Source organism: Eublepharis macularius, chromosome 11 (genome assembly GCF_028583425.1).
Source record: "Eublepharis macularius isolate TG4126 chromosome 11, MPM_Emac_v1.0, whole genome shotgun sequence".
Classification (NCBI taxonomy): Eukaryota; Metazoa; Chordata; class Lepidosauria; order Squamata; family Eublepharidae; genus Eublepharis; species Eublepharis macularius.
Window position 1 is genome coordinate 79,335,042 of NC_072800.1, and position 26,486 is coordinate 79,361,527.

Below are 26,486 nucleotides of genomic sequence, written 5' to 3' on the forward strand. Positions count from 1 at the left end.
GAGACAATTTCCAAAGTCCAAGGCACCAGTCTTACATTACAAGCTGGTGTATCCCTCATGACATGGAGAAAAGCAGTTAAACAGCATCTATGGAAAGCTTATCAACCCTTAAAACATTCCAGAAATAATGCAACGTATCCTAGAAGTGAGTTGTTACATGATCTCAGCAACACAAATCTAGATACCTGGTTTATGCTGACATTTCTCAATGTCCTCAGAATCCAAAGATTTCCACTCGAAGGCTGATAATTTATATTTTCTTATATTTTTAATTTGTATTTGTAAAAGGAGGTGGCTATTTCATTTGGTTGTCCACTATAAGCCACTTATCTTCTCTGTGTTGTGCCAGACTTCCTCTTGCCAGAAAAGAGATGCTTGGGCTTAAGGTCAAACACATGCCTGTCTCCCTCGCCTTTCCTGCCCAAGCGATTCATTTTCTTCTGAGCTTTCTTCATCATGGTTTTAGTCTTCTTCACCATCTGCACAAGGATACAAAGTCACAGAAGTGAAATCATATTTCTGTACTTAAGCCATAACAAACCAGTGTTTTTGTGATCTAGAACAATGGCTGTGTCAGAGGTCACTCCTGGTGGATTTGACTGACTAAAGACTATTTCAAGATACAAAAATGTGCAACAGGACATACTGGAGAAACCATGCTCTACTCTAAGCAAAGTGCATTTTGCAAGGAGCAGTAAGGCAATTATGCACCTCAGGTCTTTCAAATATTAGAAGTGCCTTTGCAGAATCTCAACAATGCAGTTAGACTATAAGTCAAAAGCTTGGATTGGTTATTCAAAACAGCATATGAACTGCAGCCTGGCAGCTCCTGGCTCCATCCATGCATCTTTCTGTGGATTATCTCATTTCACTAAGGCCCTATTTATTCCATCTCTTCATCCAGTGTCTGTCTGCCTCTCCCCTCTGATGCTGATCTCAACCAACAATTACCAGAGGTTTCACCAACAGGTCTCAGAGTGCATCTGTATCAAATTATTAAATGAATTCTGCTTCTCTAAGTAAAATGTCTCCTAGCTGCCTCAGTGGCCCTTCTGTGGGTAGCGACGCAGGGTACTAATTTTGCAAACTAAAATGGTGAGAGATTTAAGAACTGAGTTTCATTTTACTGTTAAGTTTTTAAAGACACCTATTAGGATTGTTCAGGCCAAGCCATCATTTAGGGCAGTAAACAATTTATGTTCCATGGAGTCCAGATTCCCTGCCGTTGCCCCCAAAAGTAACAACATTAGAACAACAGGAACTCTATGAATTTAGTTCAAAGTGTTTTCAAACAAGAACCTAACTTCTATTTAATTACAATAGTACAAAATGTGTGTCTTACATTTAAAAAAAATACTATAAAGTGTCAAGAACGTTACTAAACCAAAGCAGACCTTTGCATCTCGAAGACCAGAAACATCACGAGGTGTGCGCGAGGAGCTCCGACTTCGTGCAACAGATGTGGGTGGTGCTGACTCCTCTCGTTTACGTTTACGAGTAACGCTACGGGAACGTCTTGTCTGGATCACATAATGAGCCTGAAAAATTACAAAGAGCCCTGTCAGAACCTCATGATATCCAGTCATAATTTGTGATGCTGGCCACAACCAGGTCGAATGACTTTAAAACAGAATTAGACAAATTCACTGTATCTAATAGTCAACTGGCATGGCAAAAGCAGGGCAGAAAAAGCAGGCCACATGCCTGCAGACATGGTGTGGGCCTTTATGTACTTCGGGGGCTTCCAAGATATGAAGAAAAACAGGGCTATAAAAGTAACCAAAACAAAAAATGATTAAAAATGGTATAATGAGCTCAAAATGTTCCAGAGGGAATAGAATATACAGAATAGCTTAGCATCCATAAAATAAAAAGAGGAGGAGAAATAAGAATTTAGCTGGCTCAAGCTTTTGAGAGGTTAGAGAATCCTGAAGTGAAGATTTCAAAACAATTTCCCCCCCACCTAGTGATTCATCCTAGATCCCCAGTTTGACAACATCTATTAGCTGGGGGACAACAGTGGAACAAGAGATGCCTTCATGCCTGTCTTCTGAGCTTCCCAGAAGAACTATGGGAAACAAGATGCTGAACATGATAAATCTTTGCTATAATTCAGCTAGGTTCTTAGTATGTTCCTGAAACCGCTTCTTCTAAGTTAGATATTCAAGTGATCAGATGGTGTACTAAGGACTTTTATCAATGGTTTGCAGCTAGCAATCCATGTGTGGGCCACTCCATATTCCCCTCCACCGAACAGTTCTTTCTGATTCAGGAAACATTGATTCCCAGAGTTGCAAGACCCACATGGACTAATCACTTTGTGTGATGGACTGACAGACCGCTGAGGAGGGAGAACACAAGCAAAAATTGTCCTCTCATGCATCAGATGAGCTCTGCTAACAGAAGGAACTGGAAAGTCAATTCCCTTTCTGCAGTCCCTGACCCATGCAGCTGTTATTCCAAATGGAGCCTGCAAACTTGGGAGTCTATTTTTTCTCAGTCAGAAAGAACTGCTGGGAGAAGGGGGACATAGAGCAATCCGTGGCCATCAGCAAATTCCACTGGCAAATTGCTGGATCAAAATATTTTAAAGGTGTGATATAGGCTGCTTTAAAGGACAAATCATAATTTTCCTGAAACAACAGGGATTTCATCTGAGAATTCAAGTGGTACGGTCAGCCTGCGGCCGGGCGCCCGCACACGCCCGTGTGATGACATCGCGCATGCGACTATGCGCGCCCCGCCAGCCCAATTGCTGTGGCGGGCAGCTGGGAAGGCGTGCGGGTGGCCTCCAAGCCCTCCTACTCGGTTTCCCTGTGCCACCGCAGACGCCCGCCCGCAGCTGCTGAGCCCGGTCGGGGGCGTGTGCGGGCGGCAGCGGCAGCTCAGGGCGGGAGACCTAGGAGGCTGCAGGTCGGTGGTGCGCGCTCCCGCCCCCCCACGCCTCCTCCAGCGCCCCCTCCAGCACCCCACGCCCTGAGGCCACCGCCTACCTGGCCTCAATGGGGGCCCTGGCCCTGGGTACGGTTCCCTCTTGTATTCAGTAGTTCATGAAGCCAAAAGAGGAGTCAAACCAATGACTTTTTAAAATCATGAATGAGGCAGATAGCAAAACCAGATTAAAAACATAGTATTAAATAACTCACTTCATTTTTGTCTGTCATGTCCAGCCCAAGACCACTCATCTCCTTCTCTAATTTCTTCCGTTCAACCTAAAGCCACGAGAAACCTGTTATTTTTTGCATTATCCATATATTTTGCATTTTTATAAGCGCAGGACTGAGGAACCAAAAAGCAGTTAAATATGAAAATCCTAAGAGAAACACTGGTGAAAAAAATGAACATAAGAAGCAATCGCTGGAGGCAAATGGATGAGAAAACCTGCCATGCTTCACACTCCCCCGCCTTTTGCTTTAGCATAACATAACATGCATTAAAATTCACCCACGGTAAATTCATCTATGCTTACTAGACACGCAATACCGCGATGCAAAATGCAACAGCAACCACAGCAACAGAACAATCACCTTTCACATTATTCACTAACAAAGCCATCTCAAATGGGAATCGGTCACTGTTCAAGACAAGTTCCAACTTGAGCAAAACTTAAGGAGATTCTGGTTTGAACACTACTTCTGCCATGTACAAAACCAGGATATTGATTTTGAGTTGCTCCATCTAACTCAGTACTGTTTATGCTGACTAGCAGTGGCTCTCCAGGCCTCAAGCAGAGTAGGATAGTTTTGAAACTCTGCTACCACTACCTTCTGCAGTCTCTGAAGGCCGCATTTTGGGTATACCTTTCTCAAATAGATATTGCGACTGTGGTCTGGGTGTTATCGAATCTGTAACCCGTGTTTTATTTGAATGTCCCTGGTACAACAAAATGGGACAAATGGATCAAACCCCTGACATTACACTGGTCAGATTCTACACTAGATATTTTAGTTCCTAAATTGCTAACAGACTAAAGAGTGGAAAATTTACTCATTTTTGCCAAATTTTTAGTTCAGGCCATGAGAATTCGGGCAACTTATAAGAAATCAGCCTTTTTGTAGTTTACATACTAACCTCTGGCCTGAATTCTTCCTTTCTTTCTCATATTTTCAGTTGTGTTTGAAGAATGGTACTTAAGACTTATAGGTCGGAAGAGTAAGCAAGAAAGAACCCATGCTCACAGAGGTCTTTTCATTGTAGAAGCTGGGGCAAGAGGGAGGGAGACAGAAACCCGACTTTCCTGAAAGCAAAGCATGTGTTCTGCCAACTGAGACGAGGCCCCTCCTTTCCCTTGAGCAGAGGCTTGGCAGAAAACTGAACTTGAGAATTGTCACATCTAGAACGGGAATCATATCTAGACCAATAAGCCTGACCCAAATCTCCTCTGCGTATGGGAGTCAGGATATCAGGCCAATAACACATGCAGTAGATAAAGTAGATGGAAGAGCAGGTGGGCACGGAACCCCTTAATTGTGATCGCACCCAACATACTTCACCGACGCTACAAGTTATCTTTCACTTGCCTTTCTAGCTGTTCTTGGCATCTTGGGCCCATGCGTGTCTTTCTCCTTGGATTCCAACACTTTCAATTTCTTCTTCTCACGAATCTGTTGTGCCAACTGCCTGATTTCCACCATTTCCTCATCTTCAGTCTCTGAATCGCTGTCGTATTCTCCAGCCGCTTGCCTGAGTTCTTCCTCTTCTTCAAGTTGTTGCAATTTCTTAGGAGAGATCAAACAAAACTTATGAGCAGGTTAGATTCCAAGTGTGTATTCTTCACCACCACAACTTGTCAGGCAAGGCTCAATCAACGATTCTGGCTGGTTTCTGTTTTAACATGGCAACAGCCATTCCAAGTGTTACGATGGAACACCTGAAGCTGCCAGCTCCTTTGTCCGTCGCAGCCTTTACTGTCTATTCAGACTGGCAATGGATCTCCAGGGTCTCAGGTAGAGGTCTTTAACCTACGATCTGATCTTTTTTACTGGCTGAAATTGAACGTGGGACCTTCTACATACCAAGCAGATGCTATACCACTGAGCCACAGCCCCCCACCTCCCCCGTCCGTTTGTCTCTCAGGACATGAAGACCTCTAATCCTGAGAGAAAAGAACAAAAGGAATCACTCAGCAATGAAAATTTATATATTGGGAATGGGTGGTGGTGGAGTGCCCTCAAGTCACAGCTAACTTACGTCGCTCCCTGGTGGGGATTTCATGGCAAGAGTCTAACAGACTGGTTTACCATTGCCTTCCTCCACAACCCTAGTCTTTGCTGGAGGTCTTCCATCCAATTACTAACCAAGGCCGACCCTGCTTAGCTTCTGAGATCTGACGCGATCAGGCTCACCTGGGCTATCCGAGTCGGGGCATTGGGAATGGGAGGGGAAAGAAATAGTTAAACCTGTACTTTGAAAATACAAGTTGCTTTGAGAACATTACAATTGGGAAAAGATTGACATTAACGTAACAAATCAACAGAAGCTACCACTTTCGATCCAGTATGAGGAACGAGGCCAGAACCTTTAGGAAGGGAACATCCGGTAACACTTTTAAACCAGTCAGCCAACCAATGCTTTCCTCTTATCCTCCTCCTTGGTGTGGAGGAGCATAAAGTCCCAAATTCTTGTTTCAACACGAACTCTCCACACATCAAAGTCCTGCGGTAATGAAACAACACTTACCTTCATGATGTCTGGGTCAATGTAGTCAGCTATGTTATGACCTTCCCAGACCTCTGGTATCTTATCATATTTTTCAGATGGATTCATTAGATCCCAGTATTCTAGAGGAAAGGAAAACAGAACAAAGCCCCATCAAATGAAGTGGTTGCCAGAATGAAAGCAGGAAACACCTACATCTGTCAAAGGTAAGTAGTAACTGATCCCTTAACTGCTGCGCTTGTTTTTTCTGGCTGCCAGTCCTCTTGATTTCAGGGTGGTGTAAAGAGTTTTGTGGGGGTTTTTGGGGGGGGGGGGGGAGATATTAAAAATAAATCTCTCCAAAACGCTAAAAAAGGACCATGGATCCCAGTTCCATGATGAGAAAAGAGCTCTCCACAGACTTCCCTGAAAACCCAAGGAATGGAGCACACCGTGTTGGCATGGCTTTAAAATACAGATTCCAATAGCAAAGCATACAATTAAAACTAGAAAAAAGGAAGACAGTTTTATGCCACAGAGTAATAGCAAGGATGCACATATCACAATGTCGAGATTCTGGCTGGTGTGCTCTTTTTGTTTTGCTTGAACCGCTCCACTCCCAAGATCTCATATGGTAATAGCTGGGATTAGGATTAACACTTATACTCGGATTAGGATTAACACTTATACTGGGATAAGGATTAACACTTACTCTGAAGATCCAAAACATAGTCATCTCCCATTTCCATTTCCGTATCTTTCTCCTGCAAGTAAGTGCACATCATTAATATGGGCTTTATTCTTAGGGGCTCGTAACGGAAATAAGCCCCAAATTCATAGCAAAAGGAACTTTTTGAAACATGCTTACCAGTTTCCTTTTGGGCATGTCCACCTCCATGCGTTTTTTGCGCAGCAAGGCACCCTCTGGAATAAAAGGAGGCCTTTCCTATAAAGCAGAAAATCAACATGAGCTCAAAGAAACCAGAATGTTGTTTTAAGCACTGGGATTTGGTGTAGTGATTAAGAGCAGCAGGACTCTAATCTGGAGAACCGGGTTTGATTCCCCACTCCTCCACTTGAAGCCAGCTGGGTGACCTTGGGTCAGTCACAGCTCTCTCAGAGCTCTCTTAGCCCCACCCACCTCACAGGGTGATTGTTGTTGGGATAATAATAACACACTTTGTAAACCACTCTGAGTGGGGGTTAAGTTGTCCTGAAGAGCGATGTACAAATCAAACGTTGTTGTTATTGCCATAACAAATCTTTACTAAGGAACAATGGTCACGAACTGATAAGCCCTCATGGCATTTTGCAAGTAAGCAGATGAAAAGTTGTTTGTATTTCTACCTCAGAAGGGAAAAATAAATTTTTAACAACTACACAAGACCAACCTTGTTGTCCCTTCTGGCTGGGAGAGCTACATGTAGCCTATTCAGGACATCGTTCACCTTGTTGCCTTTCATTTTGGTTTCGACTCGATGGGCCAGCAGTCGGTCACAGGCCTGCAAGCACATGCGTGTTCATTTCAATAGTTTGCAAATGAATGATGACTCCGTGCAGCCGTCATGTATGCTGATCTCTTAAACCACCATTTCCGGGACAGGGAGCCGGCCCCTTCACCATCCTGTGCAACCTCTCACACCCCCTTTTCAGTGTTGAGTTGTACAAGCCCCAAGGTTAACACTAACCATGGCTACCAAAACAGCCTCAAACGCTGGCCTCAAACTCATTATAATTAGTAATAATATACTAATAATTAGTACTGCTGCAGATATAATGCTACACCATGATTATGAGTGAAAAGGAGGTAAATTGGGGGGTGGGCTATGCATGCCAGGGGCACTCAAACCACAACTTTACTCCTGACATCTTGCTACGGAGGGATGTAAAAGGGATGTCTGTATACAGGGCAAGCTGTGTAAAGAGAAAAGGTATCAGTCCCAGAGCCAGTGCGGTTTACTGGTTCAGTGTTGGACTAGAATATGGGAGAACCAGGTTCCAATCCCTACTCTAACATGGAAGTTTTGTTTGGAACCCTGAACGTAGGCCAGTCACACACACACACACACACACACACACACACACAAACAACCTAACCTATCTCACAGGGTTGTTTTGATAATAAACTGGAGGAGAGGAGAACAGTGTAATCTGCTTTGCGACCCCATTGGGCAGAAAAATAGAATATAAAGTAAATGAAATAAATAAATTCCACCAGAAATATCTGGACTTCTAAAACGTGCCCAGGATTAACCTTGCAACCTCAGATGCAACTGAAGACAACATTCTTGAAGAAGAAGTTCCTAGAAGACACAGTCACTTGGGGGAGGTGAGGGAGAGGTTAGACTAGATGACCCTTGGAGTCACTTCGAGTTCTATGTTTCTATGTCAACATGAGTTCACCGAATATCAATCTAATGAGCAGGCATAGAAGTTTGAGCACAAGGAAATTGGAGCTACTTCCGTTAGTTTTCCAGGTTCTTTAGAAAAGCAACCCCAAACAACAATATATGTACTTTAGCCAAGTATCTATGTCTTTCTTTACCCGTATGTCACAAATATTTTACATGGTTCAGGCCAAGGGTGGAAATGATACAAAAACAGAATAGACAGGATTCAACAACACCCTTCCTCCAGCTCTTTGGCTCTACACAAGTTTCCATACACCCAGTTCTAAAAGAGGTATGAAAGTTCTTGTGCAAGCCAGACTGTAGGCATGACACTCATGGCCCTCTGTGAGCAGAGGGGGACCTCTGGATCCAAAACGAACTGCATATGTTGAATATATTTTGTACAACTGAGAGAGCATACTCACTTCTGTTTTAACCTGAATCACTCCTTCCTCAGTGAGGGTGCTTGTCTCTATTACAGGGAGTCCATCCACTTCTAAATCTGCAAACATTTTCTAGAGCAGAGCATGGACATTCATGAATGAAGGAAAGGACTCTTAAATTTTTTAACAACGTTACTTGTTTCTAAGGAACTGATATAATACCAGAATGTCATAAAATGGATAATCTATAAAAATCATAACAGGACATGTTACAACTGTTGCAAAATACTGCAACAGGAAATATTGCATCGGGAGATAGGTGATGCATATATTGACCGAACCAGAAGCTCTGTACAAGCCAATGTTCCTGCATGGAGTCTGAGGGGAAGAAGAAGAATGAATGGACTTTTCTGAGTCAGAAGATCAATGGAAATTTTTAGCATACTTCCAGAATAGATAGACGACTGATCCTTGGTACACATGACCCAGAACTAGAGCAGTCTGGGAAGGCGACATTGCCCTCACGCACACTGACCAAAATTTGTAACATGAACCTTACACTACCCCATTTAGGGACATTGTTGTTGCCATGAAGGAAAACAAGTTCTGACCCAAAGTGAAAAATAGCAAATGAAAAAAAAGCAGGTAACGCCTGCGATCCAAAAGGAGGGCGTGCTCGTGCACTTGCATTATTCCTAGCCCGAGAGTTGGAGAAATTTGCAGCCAGGAACCTATCCGCTCATGTGCAATGCAAGCTGTATTTACTAGTTGATACATATACACATATGCATACCCTAATGCCCTGCCAAAGTTTCCTACCTGGTTTTCCTCACTAAGGTCAGAAATCCTCTTCACGTCACATTTATTTGCAACAATTATAAGAGGCTAAAAGGGAAGAAGAAACACACCTTAAGATAAATTGGCTGCTGGGTTTTTATGAGTGAGCCGTCACGGAGGCTATAAAAATCCCAGCATTACCTTGTTAGCAAACAGGGGCTTGATATTCATAAAGAGTTCAAGCTGCTCCTCCAGGCTGTGCCCACACTGCTCAGATATATCCATGACATAGAGCACAGCAGCGCGAAGGTGAGCAAGCGCTGTTATTGCTTGCATCTCAATGGTGTTTCTCTCTTCCAGGGGGTGATCCAGAATACCAGGGGTATCCACCACCTAGACAGAAAGACTACAGGGTCATACTTTGGTCTTGCAGGTTTAAAAAAACCCAAAATGAAAAAGCTACGCAAAATGAGGCCCATGATGCCCATGATGTTCATACTGCTGTCCAATGACAGTTACCCTTCCTTAAAGAACAGTGGAAAGACCACAGATCAGTAGAAGAGCACATGCTCTGAATGTAGAAAGTCACAGCTTCAATCCCCAACAGTCTCAGGTACCAGGGCTCGAAAAGGTCTCTGCCCAAGGCCCTGGAGAGCAGATGTCAGAGTAGACAACTCAGTGTTAGATGGATCCATTTTTTGATCGTGCAACAGATGTTTCTTCTAAACCCCTCCAATAATACTGGCCATGGTCAAAGGGTACAATGGAGTTAGACAGAACTGCGAATCAAAATGCTCAAGACTGAATTCATGACCCTGTAAGTGCTCAAGGGCTGCAATTCCGGGCACACCGAGATCAACAGTCCGATTGAATTTGGTGGGACTTCTGAGTAAACAAGCACAGGAACTGCCTGCCACCCTCCCACTTCAAAGGATTCGAGGCAAGCAAAGCGATCCGTCTGGCTCTTTGGAGCTTCCGGACGGCTCTCCATTGACCTTCGCCAGCACATTTAGATGGGTCTCCTTGGTGGTTCTGGTGAGGAATCCCATTCTTTTGGGTAGAGCTAACAGAACACTATGGAAATAGAGAACCATAACAGACAACAGCTGCACAAGGTAGTTTCCGGTGGACAGCCATGTTGGTCTGCAGTAGAAGAGCAGGATTTGAGTCCAGTTGCACCTAAAAGACCAACACGAGTGTCAGCTCTTGAGAGCCAAGCTCCCTTTGTATCTGACCAAGGGAGCCTGACTCTCAAAAACGCATACCTTGAAAATCTTGTTGGTCTCTCAGGTGCTACTAGACTCAAATCTAGCTCAGCTGTCCAGGAGCTGTATCAAAAATGAGCTGCAAGGGTACCAACATCTGTTCTAAACTCACAACCAATTAAAAAAAACACATCAAGGCACCCTTTTCTATCAGTTTCTTATTTAGCCAATACTGATATACAGGGTGAGCTATTGATCTTCAGCCATCAGGCCCAGAAACTTTGTAGCCACACCTATTTCAATACTGACTGTAGGATGGAGTCATGCAGGTAATGGTGATCCAGAAAAATTGTCAGGAGACTCACGTGACAAAGGCAGGTGACCAAAAGGGACACCAAGTGGAACAGCTTTCGTTTTGGATAAGGCTGGACAAGGGCTCTGTGAAGTCTAAATTCCTGCACGACAGCTGTCTCGGGCCAGCTATTTCTATCAGGTTGTTTTGCTTTGGTAGAAGCCAAGAGTATAACAGGCTTCCATTCTGAAACTCATCCGTTTCCTATGAAAGATGCAAGGCTTGCATGCAAATACCGTCCCTAGAGCAAATTCTAAACCCGGACAGCTGAAAGTAACCATCATGGCACATACTCCTCCTCCCCAAATAGCTTAACTGGATATTGGATTGCAGTAGTTAAGGGAGAGAACTTACCTGCCACCGCAGATACTTGTAGTCCATGTGCCCCACAAAAAGAGACTTTGTTGTAAATGCGTATGGCTGCACTTCTACATCTGCTCTTGTCACCTAAAAAATAGAGAGGGGAAAAACCCTTAAAGCAGCTCTGTCTCTTCTTTGATGATCACCTTTTCAAATGAGAGGGGCCATGGCTCCGTGGCAGAGCAGCTGCTTTGCAATGGGAACAGCTCAGCCATGGATCCTGCAGAAGGGCCGTATTTGGGAAGGGCTGGGGGGGGTCACTTGCCCTGGGTGCTACCAAAAAGAGGGCAGTGGGCACAGCTGCTGACTGGGAGTGCACGGAGCTGGCGGCACCTGTGTGCACAGGAGAGCTGGGAGGCGCCACCCTGGCCGCCTGCTGTGCCAACAGGGTCGCCGGCTCACTGGCCACTGAGCTGGCCCTCCAGCTCCTACAACGGCTGCTGGCCAGGAGCATGCTGCCTGGTAATGGGCAGGGAGGCAAGCAGCCCAAATCATGGGAGCGCTCCTGGGGGGCGGGTGCACCCTGTGCAATGACATCACTTTCAGGAAGTGATGTCATCACGTGGTCCTGGGAGCACATGTGGTGACAGGGGCACCACCGACGAGGAGTTGCCCTGGGTGCCTGGAACCCACGCTACGCCACTGCCCTGGAGAACTGCTGCCAGTCTGAGTTGGACCAATGGTCTGATTCAGTATCAAGCAGCTTCATGTGTTCAAATAATATAAACCACGTGTATTTCAATCATACCAAAGAGAAGAAGAAGGTTTATAAACTTACACAGTACAGATAAGAACATGCTACTTTCCTTAGAGTTGAGTGTCCCACAGTGTGATCCCCAACAGAGTTACATCCTTCGAATTCCGCTGACTTCAGTGGATTTAGAAGGATGTAACTCCGCTTAGAACTGCACTGCTAATTTCTTTTATAAAACTTACAGCAGAATGTATAGAACGGGACATCTTCATTATAGCCCCATTAGCAGCTCATAAATTTAAAGCAAGCCGGAAACTCAACTGGAGGCAGCAGAATGCCCTTGCGGGATCATGATAAATTCAAATGACTGGTTTTCTCTGAAGCAACATTTAAGTCCACTAACCTTATTTATAAAACTGGATTTCCCAACATTTGGATATCCACACAATAAGAGAGTGCGTGTGTTTGGATCGATGGTCGGCAATCGAGATAAGTGCTGACGCACTGAGAAGTAGAAAAACAACACCGAGGAAGAGGGTTAAATACAGACAGAAGTAGCATCAAAGAGATCCCCCGTTTCAAGACAGCAGGCACATGAACGCAGAAGAGTATAAAATGTATGAGGCCACAACATTTTTTTTCCTAATCTTTTTCCAAAGTGAACACTGATGGAAAGGAAAGGGCTAAAACGTCATAGCTGAAAGACTGACTAGACTACATAGATATCAAAAGGTATCAATAAAACGGCAGCAAATAAAAATGCAGAGATAAAAAATACCTGACAACGTAACATCCCAGACTAACCTCATCAGAGCTTGGAAGCTCAGCAGAATCAGCCACAGTGAAGACTTAGATGGGAGACCAAGACTGGGATTGCTATGCAGAGGCAGACAAAGGCAAACCTACCTCTGCTCATCTCTTGGCTTGAAAACCCTACAGTCCTGGGGTAGCTGTGAGTCAGTTGCAACTTGACAACGTATTATTAGTCCACTGTGAAGTCTGGCACCCTGAGATGCCTGGCTTTCGTCTTTCTTAACTTTCACAGTCAGGGTAAGCATAAGGAGATGATGTTTCAGTCACTAAACAGGTTTTCCAATCAATGGGGCTTTGGAAACCCGCTCAGGTCTATGCCCCAGTGCTTTAGCTTCTGCTCATATTTTCCTACTCACGGCCTTTTCATTCTGTGCCTATATCCTGGGCACCAATGGGAAAAACTTATTTCTTAGAAAATCTAAATTTAAAAGCAAAATCAATGACATATACGCAAACCCAGCTGCACACAGCTCTCCTATCAATAAAAGCAGCTACTCAGCTGATGGCGGGGGGAGGTCTATTCCACTGCCTCTTAACAAATGTATTCCCCGACACCACAATGGGAAGCAGCTTGGCTGGAAAGCTGAGGAACAGCAAGGGCACACCAGGAAGTTCAACTGTGACCAACAGACAGACGTGCCCCACTGCTTCTTATATCAACGACAGTTCCACTTAGAGAGGTTAACCGCCTTTCTCGTCACACCTGTCCTGCTACCACATCTGAGATACACCACCTTGTTCTAAGTACTCCAGGCTCTGCTTCTGTCTTTTGATTATCGTGCACATCCGGCCCAGGGCTGCCCGCTTCAGTTGCTTGCACCGGTAAAGGGAGTCGCCGTACTTCATCAACCGAACATAATCTTTGGCAACACTGTATTGCAGGACAGGAGACAAACCTGAATTCCGATCACAAGAACAATTTCATGCTTACCCCCCCACCCCTGATATCTGATCACAGGGCTAGAGCTTTGGAAAGGAGACAGGGTAAGTATGGAGAAAGATGCAAACATTCCTTCATATCATGAAGAAGCACAACTTTATAAAGCTGAAACACTAGCCAAAAAACATAGGAAGCTGCCTTACTTGGAGCAAAAACAGTGGTCCATCTTCTAGCCTATTACTGTTTATTACTATGACTCGCAGTGACTCCCTAGAGCAATGATCTTTATTCAGTGGCCTAGGAGTCACCTGTGGCTCTTCTGGGTACTGTTCCCCAATGTGACACCTGCCCCATGTTCCAGGAAAGCAAAGTAGGCCACTGCTTTGTAGGGCTTATAGTTGGCAGGTGGTTCCCACCTTGAAACAGCTAAAAAACAGGTACTGGAAGATAGGTAAGCTGCATGTCTCATGCCCTGAAGCAAAATGTCACCTTCTCAAACAACATCCCACCCTTCTTTGCAGCATCTGTGGTCTCATTCCAGCACCTAGGTGGCTGTAGGGACAAGAGAGCCAGTTTGGTGTCATGGTTAAGAGTGCTGGGACTCTAATCTGGAGAACCGGGTTTGATTCCCCCTCCTCCACTTGAAGCCAGCTGGGTAACCTTGGGTCAGTCACAGCTTCCCGGAGCTCTCTCAGTCCCACCCACCTCACAGGGTGATTGTTGTGGGGATAATAATGGCATACTTTGTAAACCACTCTGAGTGGGTGTTAAGTTGCCCTGAAGGGTGGTATATAAACCGGTTGTTGTTGCTGTTGTTATTAAGAGCAAGCTGGCCACAGAGAATGGAAAACCACCACCTTGGCAGCCATCCAGGAGAAGAGCAAGTCCTTCCCAGCAGTCCCTAATTGAGATCTCTTAACTGCAGATACCAGGGAGCCATCCTGGGCAGTGTTACACGCAAAGTGCTAACCCTACTGCTGAGACAGAACCCTTACAACTCTCTAAATGAACACTTTACATATACACAAAACACAAATATGTCTTACTTGTCAATCAGATTTTTGGCAATATTAATTTGTCCCAAAGCTAACTTGTAATGATCCTTGTCATAAAGAATGTTCATCAAATCTGCGTAAAATGGATGAATGTCCTGTAAAAGAAACAAAATAGATGGCATTTTTCATTTCTCTCAGGTAGATGTAGGCTTTTCAGTAGCTTAGCCTTTACTAAGAAATGTGGCCGGGATCCAAAGATCTATGAAATGAGTTCCATAAACCTAAAGAGGAATCTTTCTCCTCCGAAAGCAACTTCACACACTAAACCCAGACAGAGAGTCTGTGATCCTACACGGGGGTAGGGTCAGCTGTTCAGAGGAAGAAAGACAAAAATTCCCCTAAGCTAGCACAACCCTATGACTTTTTAATGCATGTAAACAACTGCAACATGGCGTCCAAATGCACCGAGTTCTCCAAAGCAAGACCTGTTCCCTCTTCCTTGCCATAAACTTTTCATAAGGTGTTACTCAACCTCTTTGTCTAAGTGCTATGCATAATAAGAACGATACTAAGGACAGACTGAGCCATACCATATGTAGGTTCCAAACAATGGGAAACGCAGAAGTCAGTAAAATGATAACATCTTCCATTGCATCAGCTCAGGCTGGTGTAGTAATATACGAATTTCCAAGTTCCAAGGAACGTTTCATTGGGAAAGAGTTCTACACAAGTCTGCACATTCACTCCCTTATTGAAGGTGTATCAGAAGAAGGCATCATTTTCTATAGCAGGCCTTCAAAAGAGATTACCATTTACCTTGCCAGAGCACTGCTACAAAGCTAGTTTTAAGTTCTCACATCCAAAAGTGAATTGCACAAGAAATCCTATAGAACTGCTCCTTTTTCTTGACAAAAGGCATGCCACAGTAATATAAAAACTTAATGTACACCCTCTACAATGTACTTTTCACTGTCATTAAAGTTGTCAAAACTTCCCTTAAAAATTATCAGCATAAACATATACACACTTTGTAAACCTGTGCAAAAGAAAACACCAAGCCCACACTTCTTCTCTAAGTAAGAGATCTGCATAGACTTGACTATATTTATATACCCTGCAGAGTGTAAATAAGCATAAAACACACACACACACACACACACGTCACTTACATCTAGCTTTGGGAAATCTGTTACGATTTGCGTGAGTCTGTCATGGTAATTTTGTTGAGTGTATTTTACTTTTCTCATGTAGAACTGACGGATACGGTGAATTTGATAATGTTTATGAATGACGGTAGGAGTCTTCCGCTGTGTCTTGGACAACGTCAAATCTATGAAGTCCTGTAGGTAAAGAAAGAACAGTAATTGGCAGAGACTCGGTTACTGCAAAGCACTATGGTGTAGTGGTTAAAGCATCAGGCTAGGGCCTGGGAGACCTCGGCTCAAGGTGACCATGGGCCAATCATGTTCTCTCAGCCGTGCACACTTCACAGAGTAGTTGTGCACAGGGCTTTTTTTCTTGGAAAAGAGGTGGTGGAACTCAGGACCGCAAAATGACGTCACTTTGGGTCAGCTGGAACAAGGGGGGAGTTTTTAAAAGTTTAAATCACCCTTGGCACGCATGGAGGGCAATCTAAACTCCCCTCTGTCTGGAGATCAGGGGGCGGGGCCACCGACCATGTGACCATTTTCAAGAGGTGCTGGAACTCCGTTCCACCACGTTCCCGCTGAAAAAAAGCCCTCGTTGTGCAGCTAAATTAGAGGGGGGGCATGTATGCTACCCTGAGTCCCTTGGAAGGAGAATAAAACAAAACCAAATGCATGGACAGAGACATAGAAGTTTCAAAGTCATCATACAGGGGGTCAAAAATGAACATTAGTACTACCAGATAAGAGGCTGGTTGTGACAGGACCATTTGTGATGCTGAGCCATTAGAGGAAAGTGTGTGGTGGAGATGTTAGTCACACACAATAAGGAATAGCAGTTGCAAATCCAGAAACCTGCAACTGTTTACATCGCACAGCTGCACCAAAGCACTAAAGGCCACGAATGAGCATAATGGTATCTTCTTACATGCAGCTTTACAAATTTCACAAATGTGTGAAAATTTGTCACGGTTATTTTCATTTTTCATTTTCTCTGATGACTCTGGAGATATTCCAAGAGTTCAAAATCAGTCTAATTTCTTTAATGGCTCTTGAGTTACAAGCTGTTCAAACCCATCCAGCATCTATTAGTCCAGATCTCTTTAGTTGTACATCACAGCTCCACTCACATTTCCTAATTGTTGTTCACCAGCTCTTCCAAATGGAATAATAATCATTTAACCTGTCCCAGAGCACCTGTATAAATATTTATAAAGCTGCATATAAAAAGGTAGTTACATATACATTCTTGGCCTGACTGCGTTGGTGGTTTTCTACGGTGGAGACAAGTGCCCAGTGATTTTTACTTGTCTGAGGAGAAAATGTGAATCCTTTGATTGAAAGAACAATCATTTCATATTGTTTGCAATTATACCAATTGTATTTTAAAAATCCATCCAAATCTCCTTGGTATCTTAATGGTTTTAAAAATCATTTTTCATTGTGTGCCTATTTTTGTTAAGCATACTTCAGGGTTTCGGTCCTAGTTCTCAAGAATTAATAAAAAAATGCATAGCAAATAGCTAATTCTAATGAACCAGTTTACTCAGAAATAAAGCCTTTGAAAAACTGTTATGTTTTCCAGACACTAGAAAGGAAGCGTGCATGCTTCTTAAGTGCGATACAAACTGCTTTGGAGAGTTATGATCCACAGCTATACAACAGAGCACAAATGTCAATGTCATTTGTATGGGTCTTATGAACACATTAGGCTAGCTTATACTGCCCCCTCTGGTTGACAGCGGTGCTGCCAGATCTTTCCCTGCCCAGCTACCCCAGATCCTTTTTCCTAAACACAGCAGATTAAGCCGAAGGCACTTTGCATGCCAAACTCATGAAAATATCTGCTCTGATTGTCAGACATGGCTCAGGTCGACAACAGGCAAAATTAAGATCCTTTTAACTGGATATGCCAGGCACTGAACTTGTGATCTTCCACATGCAAAATATGTGCTCTAACACTGAGCTACGGCCCTCCACTTTGACACTGGTTGATCTCTCTCCAGTTCTGCAGAGAGCCTGACCAACAAGTGAAACTGACACACTCTCAATAGATAGTAAACAAAGGGAGAGTATCACCGTAATGTACAAATAAACAAAAAATACCAAGCCGTGAAATCTAACTAATGAGTGTCTCTATTGTAAATCAATCAAATTAAAGCAACATTATAGTCAAATTAAGCAAAATAAACAGAGAATATATATACACACAGTGTAGGTGATTACAGAAGGCAAAGCATCATATATAAATAATTAAAATATAATTCAACAGGATTTCCTATACAGTATTAAAGTGCTATGTGCCTAGAATTGACCAGAGGTCTAAACAGTAATCACCAAAGTCCCAGTAAGTTTTGATGAAACAATGCCAGAAGGTCTTCAGTGCAGTAAGTTTCTATTGGAGAAACAGTGTATATGATTTCATATGAAGGCAGTGATAGGCGGCAATGAAGAATGGATACACAACTGCGACGGGAAGCCAGCAATCTGCCCGTTTCAACTCTTCATCCTGGCAGTCGTTATATCACAGGCCACGCCTAAGAACTGATATTGTTAATTTTTGTCCCATATGTATAAAACTGATTATATGATGGACTTCTTTATATATGATGCTTTGCCTTCTGTAATCACCTACACTGTGTGTATATATATTCTCTGTTTATTTTGCTTAATTTGACTATAATGACACTCTCAATAGAAGCATAACCAATCAGAGGAAAATTGATATGGTGCTTTAAAATCATTTGGATAAAGACAGCAACATCCGAGTCAAACAGAGACAATTTCTTGGTTGGCAGTGCTCAGTTCTGTCCTATGCCCAGGAAGCAGAGCCAAGAAAAGAGAAGGGAGTGGAGCTTGTGCTTTAAGTGCCCAACATCATCAACTAAAACAGTTTAGGAGCACACAACACACAATCCAGTTACTGGGAAGGGAAAGAGGAATTGGTCAGAGCACCAAACTAAGATCAATAGTGAAATCCCAAGCAGAGTTACTCCAGTCTAAGCCCATTGATTTCAATGGGCTTAGACTGGAGTAACTCTGCTTAGGATCTCACTGTAAGAGAACTCAAGCCAGCCTCTGGTCAGGAAGCGTTTCTTGTAACTTTGAGCACCACAAATATGCACTGAAAAAGGGATCCCAAGACAGTATTTATTTACTTCATTTATACTGCACCTTTCTTCCCAATGGGGACCCACAGAGGTTCACATTGTTCTCCCCTCCTCAATTTTATCCTCACAATAACAGCCTTGCGAGGTAGGTTAAGCTGAGAGTGAGAGACGGGGTCCAGCCACCCAGCAAGCTTCCATGGTAGAGTGGGGATTTGAACCCAGGTCTCCCAGATCCTAGTCCAACACTCTATCCACTAGATCACACTGGTGTAAGGTGTTTCACAGGGTGTGGCACAAATAATTATTGTACAATGCATAGATATACAATTGTGCTGACCTGGATAGCCCAGGTGAGCCTGATCACATCAGATCTTGGAAGCTAAGCAGGGTCAGCCCTGGTTAGTACTTGGATGGGAGACCACCAAGGAAGTCCAGGATTGCTATGCAAAGGCAGGTAACTGGCAAACCACCTCTGAATGCCTCTTGCCTTGAAAACCGCAAGGGATCGCCATAAGTCAGCTGCAACTTGACGGCAAAAAAAAAAGGCTATCTCAATTATGTGCAACCACCAATGGTAAGCCACACCATTTTGTTGGGCATGCAGGGTTGGTTTGCTGACCAAGCAACTGACAGAAACCACTGAGCAGAGAGAAAATAGGAGGTGTGCCCAAGAGATAGCTTGTTCCCAGTGTATATGGCTTTGCACAATCCTTATCTTCCTGCACCCCTATGTCTACTGGCACGCACACACATATTCACAAGTAGATGGTGACGTTCTTGTTGGGACTCAGGCTGAAAATAGCTTTCTATGCTATACCATTATAACATAAACCCCACTGACTACTGCATTAGGCAACGGAGGCAAAAAATTCTGTATAGGGGGTGACTAGCATTACGTGGAGGAATGACTGGAATGAAAAAGCCATTTAGAGGGAATATTTGGGGTGGGGTAAAAGATTCAAAGCAATGGTACCAGAGACTGCAAGCCTGCAAGAGAGACTTAGCTGCCTAGGAAGTGAAGCTGGAACCAATTCAAGAACCCACATCTCACCAGGTTCACTTTACCTACTCACTCCTCTCCTTCATTGACTAATAGGGTTGCCAGGTTTGCATTGGGAAATACCTAGAGATTTGGAGGGTGGAGTCTGGGGAGGGCAGGGTTAGAGGAGGGGTTGGAGCTCAGCAAGTTATAATGCCATAAAGTCCGCCCTCCAAAGCAGCCATTCTCTCCAGGAGAAATGATCTCTGTTGCCTGGAGATCACTTGTAATTCCAGATCATCTCCAGACTGGCAATGCTAGCTACTTTAGATGGCAAGCTCTTTGGGGCAGAGCCTCATTTACCTTGCACTACATAACAAAAAAACGGACCAGGACGGTTCTGGATGAAGAACTACTTCTTTCCTTGGGGACAGTGCTGGCTACCCTCCGTCACCCTGGCAGGGCTCCCAGCGCTATTAGTAACTCCACAGTAGGCAGAAATGCAACAGGAAGAGCTCTGTCAGGGCTCTCAGCGCTATTAGTAATTCCACAGCAGACAGAAATGCAACAGGAAAAGCTCTGTTAGGGCTCCCAGCGCTATTAGTAATTCCACAGCAGACAGAAATCCAACAGGAAAAGCTCCTACAGCTGAACAGAGCTCTTCCTCTTGAATTCCTGCCCGTTCAAAGCACTATCGGCCTCTGCCGCAGAAACTCAACGGCCGTGGCCAAAAGAAAGAAGTAGTGGAGGGAGGCACAGCCTCTCCTTTTGACACGTGGTCTTCCACTGAGCACCCGGCACACCCGCGAATGTTGCAACGGAGACAGCGCAGCCGCACAAAACGCCAAACCCGACAGGGAGGAGAGACGCGGCTGCCATGACCTGCTTGGCTTTACCTTCGCGGACGGGACCACCATGATCTTCTTAAAGTTGTAGAGCGCCATGGCGGCGGCGTGCTGGTCCGGCAATCCGCCGAACGTGAGAGGCAGAAGGGGAGGGGGAAGGAGCACTTCCGGCTTCGGCCGTTCTCGCGAGAAGGGAACGAGAGGAAAGAAATGTGCGACTCGCAGGCCCTAGACCTCTTCCTTGCAGCGCCGCCTGGAGCTCAGGGGTAGGAAGTGCAAGTCCGATTGCGGCTCTGTTTCCTAGCCGTCATTAAAGCCTTGCGACGCTGTTTGGATTATATTCTATTTCAGGCAGAAAAGCGCTGAAAAAGGATTACTTTTGGGTGTATATGGACATATACATATACACTTATATATACACACATATATAATAATAATAGATAATATACAACAATATATAATAATAATATATAATACACGATAAATAAATGCCATAAATAAAATATACACACAGATACATACATAAATAAAATATACACAATGTATTGTCGAAGGCTTTCACGGCCGGAGAACGATGGTTGTTGGGGGTTTTCCGGGCTGTATTGCCATGGTCTTGGCATTGTAGTTCCTGACGTTTCGCCAGCAGCTGTGGCTGGCATCTTCAGAGGTGTAGCACCAAAAGTCTTTTGGTGCTACACCTCTGAAGATGCCAGCCACAGCTGCTGGCGAAACGTCAGGAACTACAATGCCAAGACCACGGCAATACAGCCCGGAAAACCCCCAACAACCAAAATATACACACATACATATACATATACATATAGACACACAGATTGACAGACACATTCATACACATATACAGACACACACGCACACACACACATAGATACAATTGATGGTACCAATTGTAAACATTTTCAAACAGTCTTCAGCCGTTATTCATTTATTTACAAAAATTGTACGAACTAAAATTGTATAAACTGGTTTTTAAAAAGTACTTTGATAATGCAATTTGGCAATGTAAAAAATAATGTTAAAAATTGTATATGCCTTTATATTTCTAAATCAAAAAGAGTCCAGTAGCACCTTTAAGACTGACCAACTTTATTGTAGCATAAGCTTTCGAGAATCACAGTTCTCTTCGTCAGATGCAGATGAAGAGAGTGTCTCCTTCCACTGCTTCCATCTGACGAAGAGAACTGTGATCCTCGAAAGCTTATGCTACAATAAAGTTGGTCAGTCTTAAAGGTGCTACTGGACTCTTTTTTATTTTGCTACTACAGACTAACACGGCTAACTCCTCTGCTTTATATTTCTAGTCATTCCATAACAACCTATCACAATGCTGCTGTTACTGTATTTTCAATTGTTGTATAGTAGTGATCTTTTTAAATTTGTCTATGTTGACCACTTTGAACACAGGTAAAGGGGTTTATAAAGCATTTAAAATAACAATGAATATTATCTTTTATGAATTCAGATCTATTAATGCTTAATTTTTTTAAAAACTGAGACACTCCTTCAAAAAATATGGAGGGGTGGGGGCAGTCCCTATTAACCACTGCTGACATTTTAATTAATTATATATATATATATATGCTGCTTCAGTGACTTGCTCAAGTGATCTCACAATATAAAAGATAAAATCATAAAACATAAATTAATTTTAATTAATACAATTAAAAACCAGCCAATACAATTCAGAAGCATACAAGCCCAGAACATCTATTAAGTATTGAGATTTCAGCTCATAGTAACAACTTTATTGAAACTAGAAACTGACAGATACAGACAGGCTGAATAGGAGCCAACTATATACACACAAGCCACGCCCTTTTTCAAACACCAGCCAATAGGCACATAACTAGAATTCTTCGTTTGCATTAACTATGAGCAGAACCACAAGTGACAAAAGGCACAGGTTGGACACTTGTCATCTTCCCTCAAGTTTTGATGGGAAATGTAGGCAGCTTGGTGGAATGTTGGACAAGTGACAGTTGAAAAGTCCATTGGACAGCAGTCGGAGAGCCAAGCTGCAAGACTAGGATGCCTACATTTCCCATCAAAACTTGAGGGAAGCTGACAAGTGTCCAATCTGTGCCTTTTGTCACTTGTGGTTCTTCTCTATATACAATGTAACTTATTTACAGTACCGTGATTGGTCGTTATTATACAACACTGATTGGCTGCTACCAGCAGAAAACAACCAATAGAAATGAAGACTTCAGGAGCCTTAGCTCAGACAGAAGCTAAGTGAATACATAACACCATCAACCTATAAAAACCCACAGCATGTCACCATAAATTATAAGTGAATTCCACCAAGCAGGGGAGCTCAGCCCCTTCTTCCTCATCAAAGTTCCACCATGCCACAAATCTTGTGCAGGAAGAGGCTATCCAAACTGCTGAGCCATGACTCACAGCTGAGCAGTGGTCAAGCTTTTGTTTTTTAAAGCACAATTAGAAAGCTAAAAAGATTAGGGAAATGTCAGATATGAGCAGGGCTTTTTTTCTAGGAAAAGAGGTGGTGGAACTCAGTGGTGGAACTCAGGACCGCACAATGACGTCACTTTGGGTCAGCTGGAACAAGGGGGGAGTTTTTTAAAGTTTAAATCGCCCTTGGTGAGAATGGTCACATGGCCGGTGGCCCTGCCCCCTGATCTCCAGACAGGGCAATCTAAACGTCCCTCTGTCTGGAGATCAGGGGGCAGGATCACCGGCCATGTGACCATTTTCAAGAGGTGCTGGAACTCCGTTCCACTGCGTTCCAGCTGAAAAAAAGCCGTGGCTATGAGTGTCACGCTTTCTCATAAAGGCTGTACCTGCAGCGGGCATTCTGTTTCCCCTTTAAATCAGAGCAGAGGAGGTTTTTTCTTTGCTCTAGTTTAAAAGAAAAGTATGGGAAAGAGCACATCATGTGGAAGCTCCCCAGTAAAGTAGGAGCATGCTGTGTTCCATGGGGGTGGGAATCCCTGTGTGGAAGCAGCTGTGGTGACCAAAGCGGTTTAATGGATGCCTCATCTATGCTGAGAGCCAATCGGGGTGACTCAAAATCCGCTCTAACCGAGCAAGGTGAAGGCCCTTTGGGACAAGGGCCCAAATGATGAAGTGGCCGCCATCACTTTGCTCCACCACATGACCTGGTGGGAGGGGGTTCGGCTGGCAGCAACAAACTCCATCCAACCTCTAGCTTCTGTCTCCGTGTGATTAAAAGAAGAACTCCAGTCCCCAAGAGATGTGAGTTTGGAGGGAAAGGGTGATCTCATACCTTCAAAAGATAATATTGATCGCTGCATGCCCTTGAACCTTTGACAGAGGTTTCATATCCCTATTCTTGTAGTAAGGGTCCCTCTGTACCCCTCCTCAACCCCTCCACTATTGCACTAAATTAATTCCCCTGCTGTATTTATCAACCTTAGCTAATGGGGATGGCTCTTCTGGTTAAAAGCAAGTGCTGCCAATTCAAGGTAGTGTTGGTGGCTACCCTGGCCTTGCTCTGACTTGAACAGCATTGCCCCTTCCAGGTTGGGAAATTCCTGGAGATTGGGAGGGTGGAGTTTGGACAGGGGAAGGACCTCAACTGGGTATAATTCCATAGAGTCCACCCTCCAAGGCAGCCATTTTCTCCAGGAGAACTGATCTCTGTCGTCTGGAGATCACTTGTCATTCTAGGAGATCTCCAGGCCCCCAACTGGAGGTTGGCAGCCATATTGGCAACTATAGATTTGAGGCCTGCTCAGAAAGCAGAACCACAGCCACCTTCATTCTCCCCCTTCCTCAGCTCATCCCAGTGTGCCATATTAGAATATGGGCATGGGCGGGGGCCTTACCAGTTCCTTGAGATCAAAGCTGGCTGCCAGAATTATGGCACAGAATCCTTAGCACAGTTCACAATTTGCAGGCCCAGCCTCAAGGAGTCTGTCAGAATCCCAGAGACAAAAAGTGAACAAAAGGGCCTTGGTTCTCTCCCTGACAAGTCCCAACAGTCACACTGGAGCCACCGGAGAATCCTTCCGGGGACTGAGAACAAACCCTCGTCTCTGAGGTGATGTAGGCCAATCCTAGGGAAGAAGGGCAAGAAGTGCAGAAAAGGGGATATAAGAGCTGATGCACCCCCAAGTTGGACAAGCAAGAGAAAACGACTGTTTTGGAGGTGGACTCAATGATATTATACTCTGCTGAGGTCCCTTCCCAAACCTCACCCTTCCCAAATTCTACCCCGGAAATCCAGGAATTTCTTAACCCAGAGCTGGCAAACCCATCCCCTGGTAATGGGACAGTTGGAGCAACAGTCTGTTCTGGATGAGTCTGGAATGACTTGATTTGGATATAGGCACGTACTTAAGAAGAACTAGGTGTCTATTTAGCTATCTGATATCAATTAGTTACATTCCAAGCAAATGTTTTAGGTTCCTTGTGAGTTTAATATACAAGTGGGTTTAATACACACGGCCTTTCTCTGTGGTGGCCCCTACCCTGTGGAACGGCCTGCCTGAGGAGGTCAGGAGAGCCCCCACTCTCCTGGCTTTCCGTAAACGATGCAAAACTGAATTATTCAAAAAGGCTTTTTACTCAGATAGGAGGGGAGTATTGTGGGGGGGGAGGTCTCAGAAGCTTCACCATAGACTTCACCACTATGTTGCCTTGCATATTATCTGTTGCTTTGAATATGTACTCCTATATACTACCTATGCTTCATGTTATCTAATGTCAGTCCTAGCATTGATTATGTTCTGTTTCAGCAATTCTTCAACTCTGTACTGGATCCTTGCTAATGCTATGTCTTTGTAAAATCCTATGATATTGTTTATGGGAATGTCCTTGACACTGCATGGAAATGTCCTTGGTTTCCCTAATGTCCTTGATTGTACTAATCTCACACTATATAATCTGCCTTGAGTCTCAGTGAGAAAGGTGGGACTATAGGGAGCCAGTTTGGTGTAGTGGTTAAGAGTGCGGGACTCTAATCTGGAGAACCGGGTTTGATTCCCCACTCCTCTACTTGAAGCCAGCTGGGTGAGCTTGGGTCAGTCACAGCTCTCTCAGAGCTCTCTCAGCCCCACCCACCTCACAGGGTGTTTGTTGTGGGGATAATAATGACACCGAGAGATCTCTGTCTTTTGGTGCTACACCTCTGAAGATGCCAGCCACAGCTGCTGGCGAAACGTCAGGAACTACAATGCCAAGACCACGGCAATACAGCCCGGAAAACCCACAACAACCATCGTTCTCCGGCCGTGAAAGCCTTCGACAATACACAATAATGACATACTTTGTAAACCGCTCTGAGTCGGCATTAAGTTGTCCTGAAGGGCAGTATATAAATCAAATGTTGTTGTTATTATTATTAAAATGACATAAATAAATAAATAAATGATACTATAAGAGAATCTTTGCTTCCATTTTAATCTTTGGCTAATTCAACAGGAAATTATACCATCCATTACTGTTACATAGATAATTAAGAGAGTGCAATTACATGAGTCCATTAAAGTATCTTACCCAAAGATAAATAAGTGAGAAGCAAGAGTGCCTTCAAACACAGAAGGTCTTTTGAAAACTTCAACACCGTAGCTACCTAGCCAACAGGCCTCTGTCGCTTTCACATGTCTCATTTTATACAGGGAATAATTTCTCTCCTGAGGCACACAGAAAGGGTTTTTTTTTTAATTGTAGCTTATTCTTTCCTCATTTTCCCTGGCTTCTGTTTTCAAAAGTGGCTTCCTCTGAACAAATAATAACATATTGGCAACTGTCAGTATATTTGAATAGCATTTATCTTCCAATCAGCCAAGCAATCGACTAATCCCTTTCACAGCTTAATTTCCATAATTAATGAACGAACAACACATCACACAAACAGGCAGATAAAACCACAAGTACTACAGTCTTTAAGTGTTTGTGTACAGCGGCCTTGTCAT

General features: G+C 43.9%; 1 protein-coding gene across 1 annotated transcript; it reads right to left on the reverse strand.

Moving 5' to 3' along the window:
- Positions 1 to 249: 249 nt before the first annotated feature.
- On the reverse strand, positions 250 to 20,709 carry GTPBP4 (GTP binding protein 4). Its single transcript, XM_054992129.1, has 17 exons — positions 20,617 to 20,709; positions 15,656 to 15,826; positions 14,538 to 14,641; positions 13,346 to 13,482; positions 12,202 to 12,302; positions 11,099 to 11,191; positions 9,389 to 9,580; positions 9,230 to 9,295; positions 8,453 to 8,542; positions 7,029 to 7,139; positions 6,506 to 6,583; positions 6,350 to 6,401; positions 5,680 to 5,780; positions 4,521 to 4,718; positions 3,147 to 3,212; positions 1,395 to 1,538; positions 250 to 479 (listed from the first exon to the last, which is right to left on the reverse strand). The coding sequence occupies exons 1-17, from the start codon at positions 20,662 to 20,664 to the stop codon at positions 327 to 329; spliced, it is 1,905 nt and encodes a 634-aa protein (XP_054848104.1). The 5' UTR covers positions 20,665 to 20,709; the 3' UTR covers positions 250 to 326.
- Positions 20,710 to 26,486: the final 5,777 nt, after the last annotated feature.